The sequence below is a fragment of the Periplaneta americana genome, chromosome 17 (genome assembly GCF_040183065.1).
Source record: "Periplaneta americana isolate PAMFEO1 chromosome 17, P.americana_PAMFEO1_priV1, whole genome shotgun sequence".
Lineage (NCBI taxonomy): Eukaryota > Metazoa > Arthropoda > Insecta > Blattodea > Blattidae > Periplaneta > Periplaneta americana.
In genome coordinates, this window is record NC_091133.1 from 109,726,894 (window position 1) to 109,744,234 (window position 17,341).

General features: G+C 35.3%; 2 protein-coding genes across 5 annotated transcripts in view; one reads left to right on the plus strand and one right to left on the minus strand.

Moving 5' to 3' along the window:
- The window catches only part of BBS9 (Bardet-Biedl syndrome 9), a 399,441-nt gene that overhangs the window by 163,962 nt on the left and 218,138 nt on the right, over positions 1 to 17,341 (minus strand). The gene's annotated exons all lie outside the window — the stretch shown is intronic.
- The window catches only part of LOC138692688 (chymotrypsin-1-like), a 54,161-nt gene that overhangs the window by 36,248 nt on the left and 572 nt on the right, over positions 1 to 17,341 (plus strand). For both annotated transcript variants that reach the window (XM_069815812.1, XM_069815811.1), the window contains exons 2-6: positions 648 to 736; positions 848 to 942; positions 3,367 to 3,508; positions 7,786 to 7,899; positions 10,945 to 11,088. In XM_069815812.1, the coding sequence (XP_069671913.1) occupies positions 648 to 736; positions 848 to 942; positions 3,367 to 3,508; positions 7,786 to 7,899; positions 10,945 to 11,088 (584 nt within the window). The remainder of the gene's footprint in view (positions 1 to 647; positions 737 to 847; positions 943 to 3,366; positions 3,509 to 7,785; positions 7,900 to 10,944; positions 11,089 to 17,341) is intronic.

A 17,341-nucleotide genomic window follows, 5' to 3' on the forward strand; every position in this document is an offset into this window, starting at 1 on the left:
GATAATTCACTCATTTAGCTTTTTTACTCGAACATACTTTTTTCTTTCATTGTTTTCACATCCTTTTTTCTTTTCTCGAATCTTTCCTTTTATATTTCCTGTCTTAATCTTTTTATTACTTTTTTTTCCTCAATTGCTCTTTTATCATGTGTTCATTTATCCCTGCGGTGGCTGAGTGGTCAGACCTCCGGCCTGTCACGAAGGCGACCCGAGTTCGAGTCCCGGTCAGTCTCGGATTTGTCATTCAAAAATTCATAGTGACACTTGTGGCGGACAGGTCGCAGTTGGGACATTTCTCGTTGTTCTTCTATTTTTTCTCATATTAGGCATCTACATCAATCCGTCACCATTTCTCCATTTCGTCATCATTCCATAGCATTCCCCGATAGCTGGCTGGCAACGCACGGACGGGGCTGGTTAGGGACGAGGGGGTACGCAGCGAACCTTAATGTAGTCAGCCGCTGTGGGTTTGGGAATGCGCCTAGTTTGAGGGTTAACGCAATAGATCGTAATAGGTCGCAGTGCTCGGCCATAGTGCCCCCTCCAGAAATTCCATTCCATGTGTTTACTTCTCCATTAATATTCTCTGACCTTTTGTAGATATTACACGCTTACAGCATTTCTCGTTGTCTGGAATGCATTTACAGATTTCAGCTCAGCAGAAGAAATACAAAATCCTTTACAACCGAGAATAAATGGTGTAAGGAATGCCAGACAGAATGAGTTCCCATTTGTGGTAAGCAGCTGGATAAACTAACATAACTATTTCGAGACGTGCTGGATATACAATGACGAAGAATCAGTCATGTTCGTACTGGTAACGCATTTCTTTGTTTTACTATTCCAGGTGGGTCTTTTATTAAATAGAAGTATTATGGAGTGCTCGGGCTCCATTATCAACCAGCATAAGGTGCTCACTGCAGCTCACTGTATTAAAGGAACGTAAGTGATTTCTACCGTTTGTGAACTGACCGGGAATTCGTGTTAGTGCATATCCAAGTAGGGCTATATACCCTATTATTAATTTTACACTGTTGTAGTAACATATTCCCTGTACCACGTACACCCCTGACTAACCATTTCTCTTAAAGCTGGTTCACAATAAACCGGAAACGAGAATCGGAACGAAAACGAAAACGGTAAAATTGTTAAAATGTGTACATTTAAATGTGAGCATTCACAATTAACGAAAAGCTAGCCGGAGCCCGGGATCGGGAACGGAGAGTTAGCCAAGTTTCAACTTTGGCGTTCACGTTTCCGATCACAGCCCACTAGATTCATTCTATTGCCATCTAAAAGCTATTTTGTCGTCGTATATTTTGTAGCAAGAAGACTGTGACATAACGCATGCATTATTTTGTTCTGTGCTGTGCATCATGGAGCAAGTTTTATTTGATGAGATTCTAATATTGAGTGTTGAGGAAAATCCTCACGTTTACAATAAGCGGCGCGCCTCGTATAAAGATGAGAAAATGAAGGAGAATACGTGGCTTTCAATAACTGTATCTTTGAACACCGATCGTAAATGAATCATATTTTATTACTGTATTGGTTGTATTACACACTACGTATTCATGCTTCAATTCAATAACTATTGTTGTGTTCATTTTTGTTCTATTACAAATGTTTCTTCTCTAATTATTTTACGTCATGGTAGACTTAAAATAGGTTGTGATAATAAAGATGCATGGGCATATTATAGTACCGTACCTAATGAAATGTTTCAGTTGAAATTTCGAAGTTGGTTAACCTATGTTTATGTTGGCTGCCTTGTACTCATGAGAGAACGTCATTGGTCAATTATACACAAATAACATCAGAATGCGTAATATCGACTTTACATATCGTTATTGACATACATGTTGATACGCATAGTCGTCTACGTTCTCGGTTTATTGTGAATCAAAAATTGTCATATTCACGTCCTCTGCTTCTCGTTTTCATTCCGGTTCTCGTTCCCGGTTTATTGTGAACCAGCCTTTACGCTCAATGAAACCACAGTGCTCGGAATGTGCAATCTGATAGACAACAACAGTTCCCGTGTCCTTAGGGGCTTAGGTACAACTTACAGCAGTAAAATGTTTGGAAATATTCAAAATTTTCTTCTTACATTGCTGTACCTTGTACAATAATGAGGATTGGTATGTGTAAAATATGGTCCTTCTGCTGTATGAAAAAAATATTTTTTACGATTTAAAATATTTCATGGAAATATTTCATACCAAAAAAAATCAGCTAAAGACTCGTGTGAAAAATAATAAATTCAATTGTTTATGTTACATAATATCATATAACAAAGACATCTGTGTTGTTTATGTGTATTTTATAGTATATCTGAGGTGACTGCATTATTAGACAATATATTTGTACTTTGAGAGACGAACAGAGATTAAGGATGTTTGAGAATAAGGTTCTTAGGAATATATTTGGGGCTAAGAGGGATGAAGTTACAGGAGAATGGAGAAAGTTACACAACGCCAAACTGCACGCATTGTACTTTTCACCTGACATAATTAAGAACATTAAATCCAGACGTTTTAGATGGGCAAGGCATGTAGCACGTATAGGGGAATCCAGAAATGCATATAGAGTGCTAATTGGGAGACCGGAGGGAAAAAGGTCTTTGGGGAGGCCGAGACGTAGATGGGAGAATAATATTAAAATGGATTTGAGAGAGGTGGAATATGATGATAGAGACTGGATTAATCTTGCACAGAATAGGGACAGATGGCGGTCTTAAGTGAGGGCGGAAATGAACCTGCGGGTTCCTTAAAAGCCATTTGTAAGTAAGTAAGTAATTTGATTGAAATCCTACCTGTAACGTTCACCTACAGGTGACACCCATCCGAGGGGCATAAATATTGAAGTTTCGAAATTAAATAAAGCATTTTCATAGACTATCTGGACCCTCACTGACACAAAGAAATTGAAAATAACTCAAATGACTTTGATAAAGTCTCAATGGGAATTAATATTATTGTCATAGGACCAAAATAAGCACAGATTTCTAAAAATTTAAACATTATTCTATTCTTTAGCATTAAAAACAAAATGTACATTTTTCAATGGTTTTCTTTTTTTTTTTTGTTTTTCGTTATTTCATCGATCCATAGCCTTAAATAAGTAAATGAGAAATCTTAGACGAAAGGAAAAGTGAAATATTTTTTGGGTGACATTCAAACACGCTTCGTGGTGTCCTATGGGTAATGTTAAATGGTTCTGATCTTAAGAGAATTTAAAAGTATCCAACAATTTATATTGATGAAATTCTAAACACTTTTGAATTAGAACAACTTACAATACCCCACGTCATCTCATTCTAAGAAGCTCAAAGAAACGTTCACTCGTGTACTTTCTCTTTTCAAGAACATATAACCAATGGCTCGTGACGGCTGGATCCTACTATTGGGGTGACACAAACGTTATTCAACGAAAAGTAAGCAGCTTGAAGATGCATCCTCAATACAAAAGTACGGGAGACTCTGCATTCGACATCGGGATCATGGATGTGAGTTTCTATACAGTGCGTACACAAACTCTGTCTGCTCTGAAGCGGCCTGAGCATATGACACTGGCAAACGCAGTTAAGTTGGTAGCACGATTCCAGCTTTGAAACAAATTTATACTCTCCTTTGACCAATCTCGGAATTGTTGCAATTAGATATAATTGATATCGGACTTCTGAATAATTGAATTAAAAATTATTAGTAAGATTATTCATCACAGTGAATTGCTAGAAGTGTTTTCCTTGCTCTTCAAGGCAGAATTTAACACTTTCACACTTTATTTGCAAATAAGTTAATTAATGTTTCTTAATAATTGTATTATACAGAGTGATTTATATAGAACTGACACATTTCTTTCATTAACTGTTTCAAAACGAATTGTGCTAACGACAACTTATTATACCTAAAATGTAGAGGAATTTTGGGAGATTATTTACCTCCATAGCAAATGTTGAAAATTTCCTCCATCCTGCACAACTCAACACGTCGTTCCATGTTACTGGCCACTCGTTGGAGGACTCTGTTGTCAATAGCTTAAATCTCCTGTGTGATGTTGTGCTTCAGATCGTCCAATGTCTGGGGACGTGTGGCGTAAACCCTGTCTTTAAGTAACCCCATAGAAAGAAGTCCGGCGTTGTCAAATCCGGAGATCTCGGTGGCCACAGGTTCCTGGAAATTATTCGGTCGTCAAAGAAACTTGTAATTAGTTCCATGGATTCATTTGATGTATGGCATGTAGCGCCATCTTGCTGAAAATATCCTTGACTCAGCTCTACATCGTCTAGTTGCTCAACAAACTCCATGAAAATCAGTCGGTACTCTGCAGTGTTCACAGTCTGGTTAAAAAAAATGGCCCCACTATTCTCTGTGCGGATATTGCGCACCAAACTCCGATTTTAACCGGGTGCATAGGTGCTTCATGGATGACATGTGGATTTTCGATGGCCCAATGGCGTGAGTTCTGTGAGTTCACATAACCGGATAAATGGAACCATGCTTCATCTGTGAACCATGTGATGGACAATATGGCAGGAACTTGCACAATGAACGTCTGAAACCAACGACAATAATTCAATCTTTTATCCTTATCTGGTTCCTGTAACGTAACCCTATATGGCTTTAGGCTGCCAACAATAGGAATAAAACATAAACATCTGCGCATCTAGTGACAAGGAATCGAAACTTCAGAACATTCTGCTTAATTTGGTGCTAAAATTGGGTCATTGAATGAATTTCCAACGGAATAATTAAAGAAAGAAATGTGTCAGTTCTATATAAATCACTCTGTAGTAATTAATTATGTTACTCTCAAGTCCATTACTATTGTCGTTGCATTGCAATTGTATAGGGTACAATTTGCTGTATCTGTCGAAAGAAACAGGTAATCAACCCAATCGAACTCACGACGGTTGCAACTCCGGATCAGCAGTCAAAACCTTCTGCTAATAAATTAGTCAATAAATAATATAATGTATTACAATAAACATAGTATAATACGATAGTACATTATGCAACAAGCCTATAACGGTAGTAATTAAGACGCTCGTTTCATAACTTTCATACGAGCGTCTTAATTACCATTATAGGCAAGTTTCATACGACTTTTTATGCTCGACCACATTTCTAACTTGAAATTATTCACAAGTATTCATGTTATGGCTATGTAAGTGAGGAGCGGAACTGACCTGAATTGTGAGACGTGCGCAGACGCGAAAACATTGATTTTTTCCGAGGCACGAATGTTATTGACCTTGATTTAATCTAGAGAGTAACATGAACATTGGGCTTGATATAACCCGGAAATTAATTTAGAATTGAAAAACGAGATGACAAATTGAATTTATTTGAATATTATTTACAATTAACGCTAATTATTATAGTAACAGAACATAACCTTCTGGGATAGTATTGGATTTCCAGCCTCTGTGACTTTTCGCTAATTGTCTTTCGATTGCACATTCGAGAATAATCGATACTTGCGGTTTTATAATAGTACAATGGTGATTTCTCATTGGCTGAACAACTGAATTGTAATGAATAGGCGTACTTTAATGAGGTGCATTAAAGGACTACTATCAGGTGTATAATTACTACATTTCGGCATGGTCGAGCATAAAGTAAATTAATGACATACGGAGATAACACGAACATCTGTGTACAGGTTACAGTTTACTTAATTAATTCTGTCTTTTTAAATAAAAAAAGCTTCAGAGAACCTTTCAATCAGTAATAAGAGGGTATGGGGTGTGCTCTACTGTATATCTGTTTGACAGGATGTTCCTAGAACACTTGAACGTTTTTTGTTATCCTCCCTTATTCTAGTTCTGATTGTTACCTAGTTAATTTCAGTTTTTTAACACGTTATTTACAATAATACATTTCATTAAAGATTGTGGATATTTTTAAAAATATCTGCAGTGTTTTCCTGTCCAATATTTTAGAGCCTATTTTACGTTTTCTCAAAACGCGTTCAATCAATTTTTATGAAAGGACTGGGCTAATAGTTTTTTTTAATCCACCAGTCTGCTTGTTTTCAAGTGATATACACAATAACACAAACTTTTAGACAAGGATTGGCGTTATTTTGGAAGAAAAGAAGCTTAATGACAGAAATAAAAAAAAATGATATATAATATATGTACAAATAATAAAAATGACCAAATGAACTCAGTTTTGGGATCACATTCTTAAATTGGAAAATAGGTTTGCATATATTTCGATTTTTATGTCTTGTATGTTAAAAGTCAGATATATTAAAAGTTCTATTCTTAACTGTAAAACTCTTTTCAAGACGTTACTCCAGGAAAGCCATCTTCCGTGTGAGTATTTTCATATAACGTCCTTCACAAATTTCGCTTGGGGAGAGGGGAGAGGATGGTGTTTTTTTTAACTTTTTTCCTATTTGTTGTAGAATATTAATTTTTTTTATGTTGAGAGCTCACAGCTGTAGAAATTCAACCAAATATAAATACTTTGAAAAAAAAATTATTTGGGGGCCCAAATTTGAAAATATACTCAATGCAGGGTTATACTAAAACCGATATATCTAAACCGTTTTTAGAGATAGATTCAAACAGTTTCTTGCAATGTATTTGCAAAAGCATGTTCTACAAACTGTCTGTAACAGAATTTTGATATTAGTCCCTACGTTTGTAAAATAAACAATTAAAATTCAATAACAATTTTCTGATTCACTTTCTAGCAAACAAACGGATTTATTTTTAAAATGATATCAATTCACAAAATTCTGTTACAGAGAAACGTTTCCTAATAGTCTAAAGAATGTGTGTTCTAAATTTCATGCATGTATCTTTAATAGTTCAGAAATTATATCCATTTTTGTCTGGCAATGCAGCAAAAAAAAATGAAGTTACTCGAAACCGATAAAAGGGCGCGTGTGATTTAAAAATCCATAGCGCAGGAAGTTTAAAAATTACATCTCAACATCCGATAAGGGCACAAATACCCACAAAATGTTATGCAATGCATTCCACACATATCAAAGGGTATTTTATAGAAAAAAAAAATTTTGAAAATTTAATTTACCGGAAACAACAATAAAAGTGGGCGAGTGATTTAAAAATCCATAACGCAGGAAGTTTAAAAATGGCGACTCAACATCCGATAAGGGCACAAATACCAACAAAATGTTATGCTATGCATTCCACACATATTACAGAATAGTTTAAAGGATTTTTTTTTTTTAATTTTCAAATTTTTCACCAAAAAATACCATCCTTTCCACTTAAAATACGAGTTTTCAATGCCCTTCCTTTTGATGGAATTTACCACTTCTTAATGAACTATTACTTCAGCGCCATGGTGGTAATGGTTTGAAGTACTACAAATGATGTTTATCTAATTTTTCGTGTGATTATTGCACCACATTACTGTATAAATCAATTTGTTCATATTTTGGGTGGCATCCACTGTTTTTGAGTAAAATTATAATTATTTTCGGTTTTATGTGAATTTATATTTTTAGAATAGGGTTTGGTAGCGGAACGGCAGGGTAGGGGGGGTTTCAAAAGAATGTCTTGCCGAGAAGTGGGTCGCGCCTTCAGAATGTTTGGGAACCACTGCGTACTGGTCTACAGTATCTATCCAATGATGGATGTCGACAGTGAGTACCATCTGCAGTTTAGAGAGACGTTTTATGAAATACGAGTACATTGAAATCTAACACTGCGACAATATGTAAGTATAACATTAGATTGTAGCCTTCTCCATATTATTTGCTGTATTCCTGTAACAGCTGTGGCCATCTATTTTCCTGTAGGTTGCTCAGCCCTTTGAATTCAACGCTGCAGTCCATCCAGTTGTATTGCCGAGGTTCAATGAAAGGTTAAGACCTGGTACAAGAGCTGTCGCCATCGGCTGGGGTTTGACCCAGGTATGTGTTATTATATCAAGTACTTTATTTAAAGTATAATCGTAAGATCGTTTAAGCCACCGGCGTAGCTCAGTAGGCAGAGGCGCTTGCCTACTGATCCGGAGCTGCGCTCGGCCGTGGGTTCGATTCCCGCTTGGGCTGATTACATGGTTGGGTTTTTTCCGAGGTTTTACCCAATCATAAGGTGAATGTCAGGTAATCTGTGGCGAATCCTGAGCCTCATGTCGCCAGATACCATCTCGCTATCACCAATCCCATCGACGCTAAATAACCGAGTAGTTGATACAGCGTCTTTAAAAAAAAACTAAAAAATCGTGCGTTTACATTTTAACTTTGTTCTAGAATACGCCTTTAGGAAAGTTCAGGATAATAGAGAGGGTTTGAAATTGAACGGGTTAGATCAGCTCCTTGTTTATGCGAATGACGTGACCAAGAAGAAAATCCACAAACTATTAGGGAAAACAAGAAAATTTCACTTGAAGCAAGTAAAGAGATAGGTTTGGAAGTAAATCCCGAAAAGACAAAGTATATGATTATATCTCGTGACCGGAATATTGTACGAAATGGAAATATAAAAATTGGACATTTATTCTTTGAAGAGGAGGAAAAATTCAAATATCTTTGATCAACAGTAACAAATATAAATGATACTCGGAAGGAAATTAAACGCGGAATAAATATAGGAAATACACCTATTATTATTCGGTTGAGAAGCTTTTATCATCCAGTCTTCTCTCAGAAAAGGTGAAAGTTAAATTTATAAAACAATTATTTACCGGTTTTCTGTATGGTTGTGAAACGTGGGCTCTCACTTTGAGAGAAGAACAGAGGTTAAGTGTGTTTGAGAATAAGGTGCTTAGGAAAATATTTGGGGCTAAGAGGGATGAAGTTACAGGAGAAGGGAGAAAGTCACATAACCCAGAACTTCACGCAATGTATTCTTCACCTGACATAATTAGGACCATTAAATCCAGACGTTTGAGATGGGCATGTATGAGTGAATCCAGAAATGCATATATAGTGTTAGTTGGGAGGCCGGAAGGAATATGAGCTTTGGGGAGGCCGAGACGTAACTGTAAGGATAATATTAAAATGGATTTGAGGGAGGTGGGATATGATGGTAGAGACTAGATTAATCTTGCTCAGGATAGGGACCAATGGCGGGCTTATGTGAGGGAGGAAATGAACCTGCAGGTTCCTTAAAAGCCATAAGTAACTATATGTAGGCTTACTTCCAAGTATTGCAAGCAGTGTTCAATAACAACATAAGCGCGTGGTAAATAAAAATAAGGTTCATATACAGTCGTGAATTGCAAACTGAAAGCTAACGCGTTCGTTCCTCTATTGATATTAATATTAACATTAATCACACAAAATTTAGTAGGCTATGCGTCTACAAAAGATGGTGTGGTGCGTCTGGTGTAAATTGCTTCTCAGTAATGTAACCATAACTGTCGACATCTAGTGCTAACAATTCAGATGCCTTGCGGCCCAATTGAAGAAAAACGACCGGCAAAACTGCATGCTGTGTTGCTGCAACACAATAATACACGCCCGCACACCGCCAACACGCCGAAAGCAGCTACCCAGGAGTTCGGTTTGTGGGTGATTTCACATCCTCCATATTCTCCCCGTTCCTGCGTCCTAAGATTTCCACCTTTTCCTTTCTCCATCCACCAACCTTCAAGGTAACTCCTTTGACAACGAAGATACCTTACAAATTTGGTTTGACGGTTTCTTTTACTCCAAACCAGCAGGTTTCTTCAGAGAGAGAGAGAGAGAGTGTCATATGTAATATCTAGGACAGTCATGTCAATTGATGCCAATAGGAGCAAGCGCGGTATATTTGCCGTTTGATCGAGCTATATTCAGGGATGGCCAGCACTGATTCAATGGATAAAGGAAAGAGAACTTATTAAAACTGCATCCATATTAATTTTTAGATTTGTCTAAAAAGTATAAGAATGTAAGTTTAAATTTTAATGCTCATTTTTCACTAGTTTGATTTTTTTATTCAAAAGAAATATTTTCTCAACTTTTGTTATATAAAAGTGAAATTTTCAGATATAGGCCTATTTATTTAGTAGCCTTACAGAATGATTTCGTAAATCTAATATACGGTAAATAGGTATTACTGAAGATAGTGTATTGAAAGTTTTGAAAATCTTCGCATGGAAATTGTTTGTAAGGAAATGAATTAACAAAGCAACTACTGTTACATCACAAGCAAAAGATACGTGCCCATGTGTTGTAAAAATGTCAGCTCTATAGCTTCAGCACATTTAGAGAAAAGAATTTAATATTCTGATGACACGAAGTTGCTCACCAATATCACCTTAAAAGCATAATGCGATAAGAGTTTTGTTATGGAATATTAGTTACATTTAAAACATATACAGCACCTAGGGAACTTTGCTTTGTATTGTAATATTGTTTTGATTGATTTATTGATTATTTTTATAAGGCTAAAGGTACCATCAATATCAATTCCAACTTATCATGTCATACTCAATCTCTTTTTTTGGGATATCACTTTCTTTATGAATGATGTGTTTCTTCCATTTAGTACAGTATAGTTGTACTACAACGGAATTTATGTGAATATTCCTTATTAACTCTTTATTATGTTATTAACATTTAAAACACAACTGTAATATTAAGAAATTGATATTAGTACTTTTGTTTTACAAACAATATAGATAATATCAAACAGAAAGAAGGCATATAAAAGTAACGACATAAGATTTCACGTTACGTCTGAAGTTTGTGCACCACTGTTTTCTTAATACAACAGGCTGCTTATTCATATACACAACCCTTCTTCTTTCCATACTTAGCGCTTGATGCCCGCGCACGACGTCAAGGTCAGACAAATGCGCATGCTTTATCACTGATCTAGGAGAATATATTACTGATTACTTTCTGTCCTCTAGTCATCTCAAATAAAAACTACCCAATATAATCCAACGTGTTACTTCATTGTGTGGCCGTCTATTTCAGAATTAGAAGTGCGTAGTATTTAAGTTGTGTGTTTTTTGTCAACAGACTAGAACGAAAATGGTACTCCCGTTAATGCTGCAAGCATTGGAAGTGGTTCCCGTCGTAAACGGTCGGTGCACACGAGTGTGGACGACGTTTGAGAGAAGTATATGTGTCGTCAATGCTAACATATTAGATGATACCTGTTTCGTAAGTTTAATAACTTATTTTAAATACAAATCTAGATAAGAGTAACAGTTGTTGCCATAGGAAGTATTGCCGTTAGTCATAGTGGCGAGAATATAAATATCATATAAATTAGTTTTTATTTTCAGTCAATCACTTATCATGTTAAAATGGCAAAAATGGATTCTGTTACATCAAGATACAATATTGTGAATTTTATTAGTAACAACAATGTAATTTATTCCTCACAACAATAATTCCTTTCTACAATTCCCCTTAAACGCTCTCGTCAACAATTGGATTTTCACTCAACATAATATTCATTATAGCACTCCACTGATGACAATGACAATTTACTTGAACAACGATGAACTGTTAATCTTAACTAATATTTACAAAGCACTATTTACAAATCAGAACTATCAGTTCTCAGTTCACAGTTCTTCTATCTCAGTCACTCGAGTTCACAGTATCTCGAACCACAGACCTTCAGAGACAGTTCACTGTACTCGAACTCAGGTCCCTCCAACTGCGGTCCACTGCACTCGAACTCAGGTCCCTCCAACTGCAGTCCACTGCACTCGAACTCAGGCCTTCGGATGCTGACGCAGATGCGGACGCACACTCGAGTCGAACTCCGGCACACAAGTCTGGCTTGCTTGCTCTGGCTTACTCACTGACTGAATAACTGAAAACTGCTCGAGTTCGCTGGCGCTTCTTCTTTTATAGCAAAATCATAGTTGCGAGAAATTTCTACAGGTGTGTAGAGAATTATCTGGATATCTCCACTTCGACGGACTTCTCGAAGAGTCGGGAAGGTCCGTTCCCCATTCACTGCGTACGCAGCAGTTGCGCGCGCACTCTCGCTCCACTCTCTCGCCGCGTTGGCCCTTTCCCCTCTCCGCCGCGCGCCATTCCACCGTGCTCCGCGCGATCTGCTTTCTTGCGGGACGCTGGTCGTGAGTTCGAATCTCACGTCGCTGTCACAATATTAATATACGTCACGAATATTTTTGACTTACTTTCAAGTCTTCTTCAGGTGATAGTTTACTAACAAAACAAACATTTGAACATGGTGAAAAATATTTAAACACCACGGCGAATAGACCGAGAGTTTCTTTTACATCCACTTCACTACAGTCTTCTAATGCAGCGGTGGCGAAAATGTAGTTGTGCGCCGAGCCACTGTGTAATCTGCAACGCGCATAGCACCTATAGAGGGAGAGGGACACCCGAAGGGGAAGTGAAGTAACTGTCTGACTTATTAACGGATTTTCATTTTCCTTACGTCAAGTGCTTAAATATAATTTTATAGAGTATAAGGTTACAAACTAATGTTTAGTACGTGTAACGAAGAAAGGAATGAAGAATAAATGAACAATATCACAACCTAAAATTAACTGTCTTCAGAATGTGTCCGCGACAAAGTTTCAAAATCAGGAATTATGTCACTTACTGCCAGTCGTAGTTGATCACGAAGGTAGTTGTCTGTCAGTCGTGATCTAAATTTGGTTTTTACTATTTTCATTGTTGAAAAAATTTTTCACAAACTTAAGTTGTAGCGAACATGGCTTCAACAGAGCAAGCGAAAGAATGAAGCTTCGGATATTTATTTTTTGGCAAAGATTTGAAAGTTTCGTAGTTTCATTTTGGAGATGCCGATAAGCTCACTGTATTATAATATCAATTTTTTGTTTTCCACCTGTGCTTATCTTAATATTTGGATTTATATTAACGTTTTCGACACTCGGTGTGTGTCATCTTCAGATATGGGGTCTATGTCATTGTGTGTTGTGAAGACCTAGCTTCTTAATTATGTTCTGGGTTGTTCACTTGTGTATGACCTTTCATGATTTCTTAATTTAGCTAAAATTACTATAGGCAGTGTGTGGTTGGTTGTTATGATTCTGTTAAATTCTATCTTTTGAAAACCCATATAGGACAATACAAAATTATGTTAACCATTGTTATGACACATAAATATAAACAAGTAAAATATATACATTATAAAACACTGTAAAAACGTTAATATAAATCCAAATATTAAGATAAGCACAGGTGGAAAACAAAAATTGATATTATAATAAAGATTTGAAAGTTCAACATTTGTCAAGTCCTTACATCTAGCTTTCATTTGACATCACATAGTAAATCAGTGAGTTCAAATTGAAGATCTAACGGCATTATTCGTACATCTGCTGAAAAAGGTTCGACGTACAGAGATGATCATGATGATGATGATCATGATGATATTATTATTATTATTATTATTATTATTATTATTATTATTATTATTATTATTATTATTAACACCTAAATTTTAATGTTTCATGAGTAACATGTAATATAATGTCGTTTTATGTTATACAACCGTTTTCCTCGTAATACTTGTGAAAAAATCATACATTTAATATTCTCATCATATTGGCAGCAAAAAAATGCGTCCTCCCATTCTATTTCAAACTTTCGTTTTTGTAGAGGTACGTGGTTTCGAGAGAGACATATGCCACTCGCAGGTCAGAGACAAATACAAATGGAACGGAGTTTGACTCCAGTGAGTGAGAGGGTGGGGGTTGGGGAAGGTTAGAAGCATAGCCATGGATAAATATATATTTATCCATGGCATAGCTCTCACTGCGAGCCACAATGTCCTCGCGAGTCGCATTCTCGTCACGGCTGTTCTAATGTATTGAACTTTATAAAGAACAAGCCTTAGCCTTCAGTTTTACAAATAATTTTATACGATTTTAATTTTACAACTCAGGCACACTGCCTGCCTTTTTAATGTATTGTATAAATTATAATTATATCCACTAGAAGGCTTTCTATCTGAATGTTAATTTAATACAATGTACGCCATTTAACCACTTTAAGAAAAGTACGCATGGTTAGACTAATTATTTGTGTATTATAGATGTGTTTAAATATTTTTCACCATGTTCAATTGTTTGTTTTCTTAGTAAACTATCACCTGAAGATGACTTGAAAGTAAGTCGAAAATATTCGTGACGTATATTAATATAGTATCTTGATGTAACAGAATCCATTTCTGCCATCTTAACATAATAAGTGATTGACTGAAAATAAAAACTAATTTATAATGATATTACTTCACAAACTTATCTGAACTCAATATGACTTTTAAATTTAAAAGAGAATATAAATGTTTATATTACTATATTGTAATGTGACAAATTCCATCCCGATTTTAGACTTGAAAGACATACTTTTGCTGCACTGAAATAACATTTGAAGATAAGTACGGCAAAGTAAATTTGATCCACTTTCATTACGTAATGTGGACTTCATATTGCTAATAAAAATGTTGTAAACAAATTCACTACGCAACTATTTAGGTAATGATACTTCTATTACGTAGCTAGTGAGGTAATATTACTGCTATTACCTAACTAGTTGCGTAACGTGAAGCACATATTAAATAAAATAAAGTTGACTTAATTTTATTTATTGTAATCGTTCCTATCTTACGCGGAATTTCAATGGTACTAAACATTCTATTTCAGAATTTACAGAATTTTCAATATCTGAATCCACGTTTGTACCCATTTTAAGGGGAGACTGTACTTCCATATCTTACAATGTTAAATTCCTCAATTTTGGGTGCACTTTTCTCAGAAGTTATAAAAGATACAAACGTAGAAAAAATAGGGCATATGTATCATACCTTTATGTATACAACCGGTTAAATAAATTTAAAATTCCAGTGAGCGATTGCCAAAAAAAAAAAAAAATTCATTGATAACATTTTTTGCATTAAGAATTACCACAAACTATTTTTTTTATTTTTTTCTGAAGTTAGTAATAATCTTAATTTTTTTAAACTACTGTGTAAAATGCCATCACATTGATATTGTACATTAATTTCAGCTTCTGGGTACAATACTTTCTGAGAAAAGTACACCAATGTCACAAAAATAAGAAAGTGGAGAAAAAAGGTGTTAAAGTTTCCATATCTTGCAATGTTAAATTCCTCAAATTTGAGTGCACTTTCCTCAAAAGTGATAGAAGATACAAATATAGAAAAAATAGGGCCTATGTAAAATACTTTTCCGTGAATAATTTCAAGGGAAATATTATTCCGTGGCCGGATATCGATCCCGGGACCTCTGGTTGGACGTACCAGCGCTCTGCCAACTGAGCTACCCAGGTCGGGTAAAGCCGCAAGTAAACTTATTAAAGATGAGCAAGAAACAATGAACGATAGTGTAAATCACTAGCTACCTCAAATCTCAAATTAATCATAATTGATTGAATTAAATTAGCTCATAAACTAAGTTACTACTTTACCTTATAAGTTTATCTAAATTTAAATAAATAAGTAGTCTACTAGTCGTTAAAACTTAACTGAAGAATATTGCAGGAGAACCTTTTAAGTGTAGTGTAAATATTCTTCTTCTTCTTCTTCTTCTTCTTCTTCTTGTTCATGCATTAAGCCCTACTAAGGCTTGTTGCGCGCTCCAAATTATTAGTTCATTGGTCTTTCCATCGTTTTTTTGGTCTTCCTATGTTTCGTTTCCCTTCTGGTATATAATTTAATATTTTCTTTGGGTATCTTCTCTCATCCATTCTGTCTACGTGATCTAGCCATTTTTGTCTATGATGGTCTATTCCTTCATTTAGGCTAAAAATCTGTAATTGATTTCTTATGTCTTCATTTCTGATTCTATGCCTTTTAGTGACTCCCAGAACTGATCTTAAAAACCTCATTTCTGCTGCCTGTAGTCTACTTTTATCTCTACTTGTCATTGTCCAAGTTTCACTACTATATAGAGCTGCAGGAACTGCCATAGTTTTATCAAATTTTATCATCGTATCTTTTCTTACTTTATTTTTTAAAGTTCTTTTAATTGTTCCGCATATTTTTGAAAACATTTCAACTTTATTTCCAATATCTACCTCTTTAATATATGATATTGATGATCCTAAAAATTTAAATGTATTTACTTGTTCAATTATATTATTGTCTAATACAAGTTTACATCTTAGCGGATGAGTTCCTTGAAATGCCATAGCTTTGGTTTTATTTTTTGATATATCAAAATTGTAATTAATAATTATTTTATGGAGTTCAAATAATGCTCTTTGTAGTGTGTCTTCATTGTCAGAAATTATTACTTGGTCATCTGCATATAGGAGTGTCATTATAAAATTCTTCCTATTATAATCAGAGGATATATTTAAAATGTTTAGCCGCAGTTTCCATTCTCGGATTGCGTTGTCGTGTAAATATTCGTAATTTAAATATGTATTGTATTGATTAAGGCTGGTTGAGTGGAAGAGAAGGCCTTATGGCCTTAATTCTGCCAGCGAAAATAAAACATTATTATTATTATTATTATTATTATTATTATTATTATTATTAGATTATAAATTTATTTAAACAGTTATTGTTTTTCCTTGTTTTTCTCTGAACCATTGAACCTAAAGCACCCACCGCCACAAGTGGCATAAAATCAGCATTTAACCTACTTGTAGAATAGCACATTGAAATCCTCGTATCATATGCAATCTGGGTGAACCTCGGGTAGCAACCAATGACACTCAGATGTGCAATGAATGCCTTTCACACTAGTATTACAATATACGTTTCCATACTCTACTCTGATAAGTGTTATATATTTACCAGAGATTCATGAGGTTGCATGTTTTTATTGATTTGGCGTATTCGAAAAGTAGAAGTGGATCTTTGCCGATCATGATTTTTATGTCGGAATGCAGACAACTTTATTTTGCAAAACGCATATTTCGACGGTTTTCTCTTTTAAATACGAGTACGTATATATTTTTACGCTCGACCATGCCGAAATGTACTAATTATACACCTGGTAGCAGTCCTTTAATGCATGTCATTAAAGTACAACTACTCATTAAAGTACAGGTCTTCAGCCAATGATAACACAGCTTACATGTGTTCAGCCAATGAGAAGTCAGCTTTGTACCGTTATAAAACCGCAAATATCGATTATTCTCGGATATGAAATCGAAAGAGAATTAGCGAAAAGTCACGGAGGCTGGAAATCCAATACTGTCGCAGAAGGTTATGTTCTGTTACTATAATAATTAATTTTAATTGTTAATAATATTCAAATAAATTAAATTTGTCATCTCGTTTTTCAATGTCGAATTCAATAATCAAGGTTATAATATTATAATATTATCAAGTTTAACGGGACTACGTCAAGGTCAATGACATTATTGTTCCTCGGAAAAAATCAATACTTTCGCGTCTGCGCACATCTCACAATTCACGACCTAG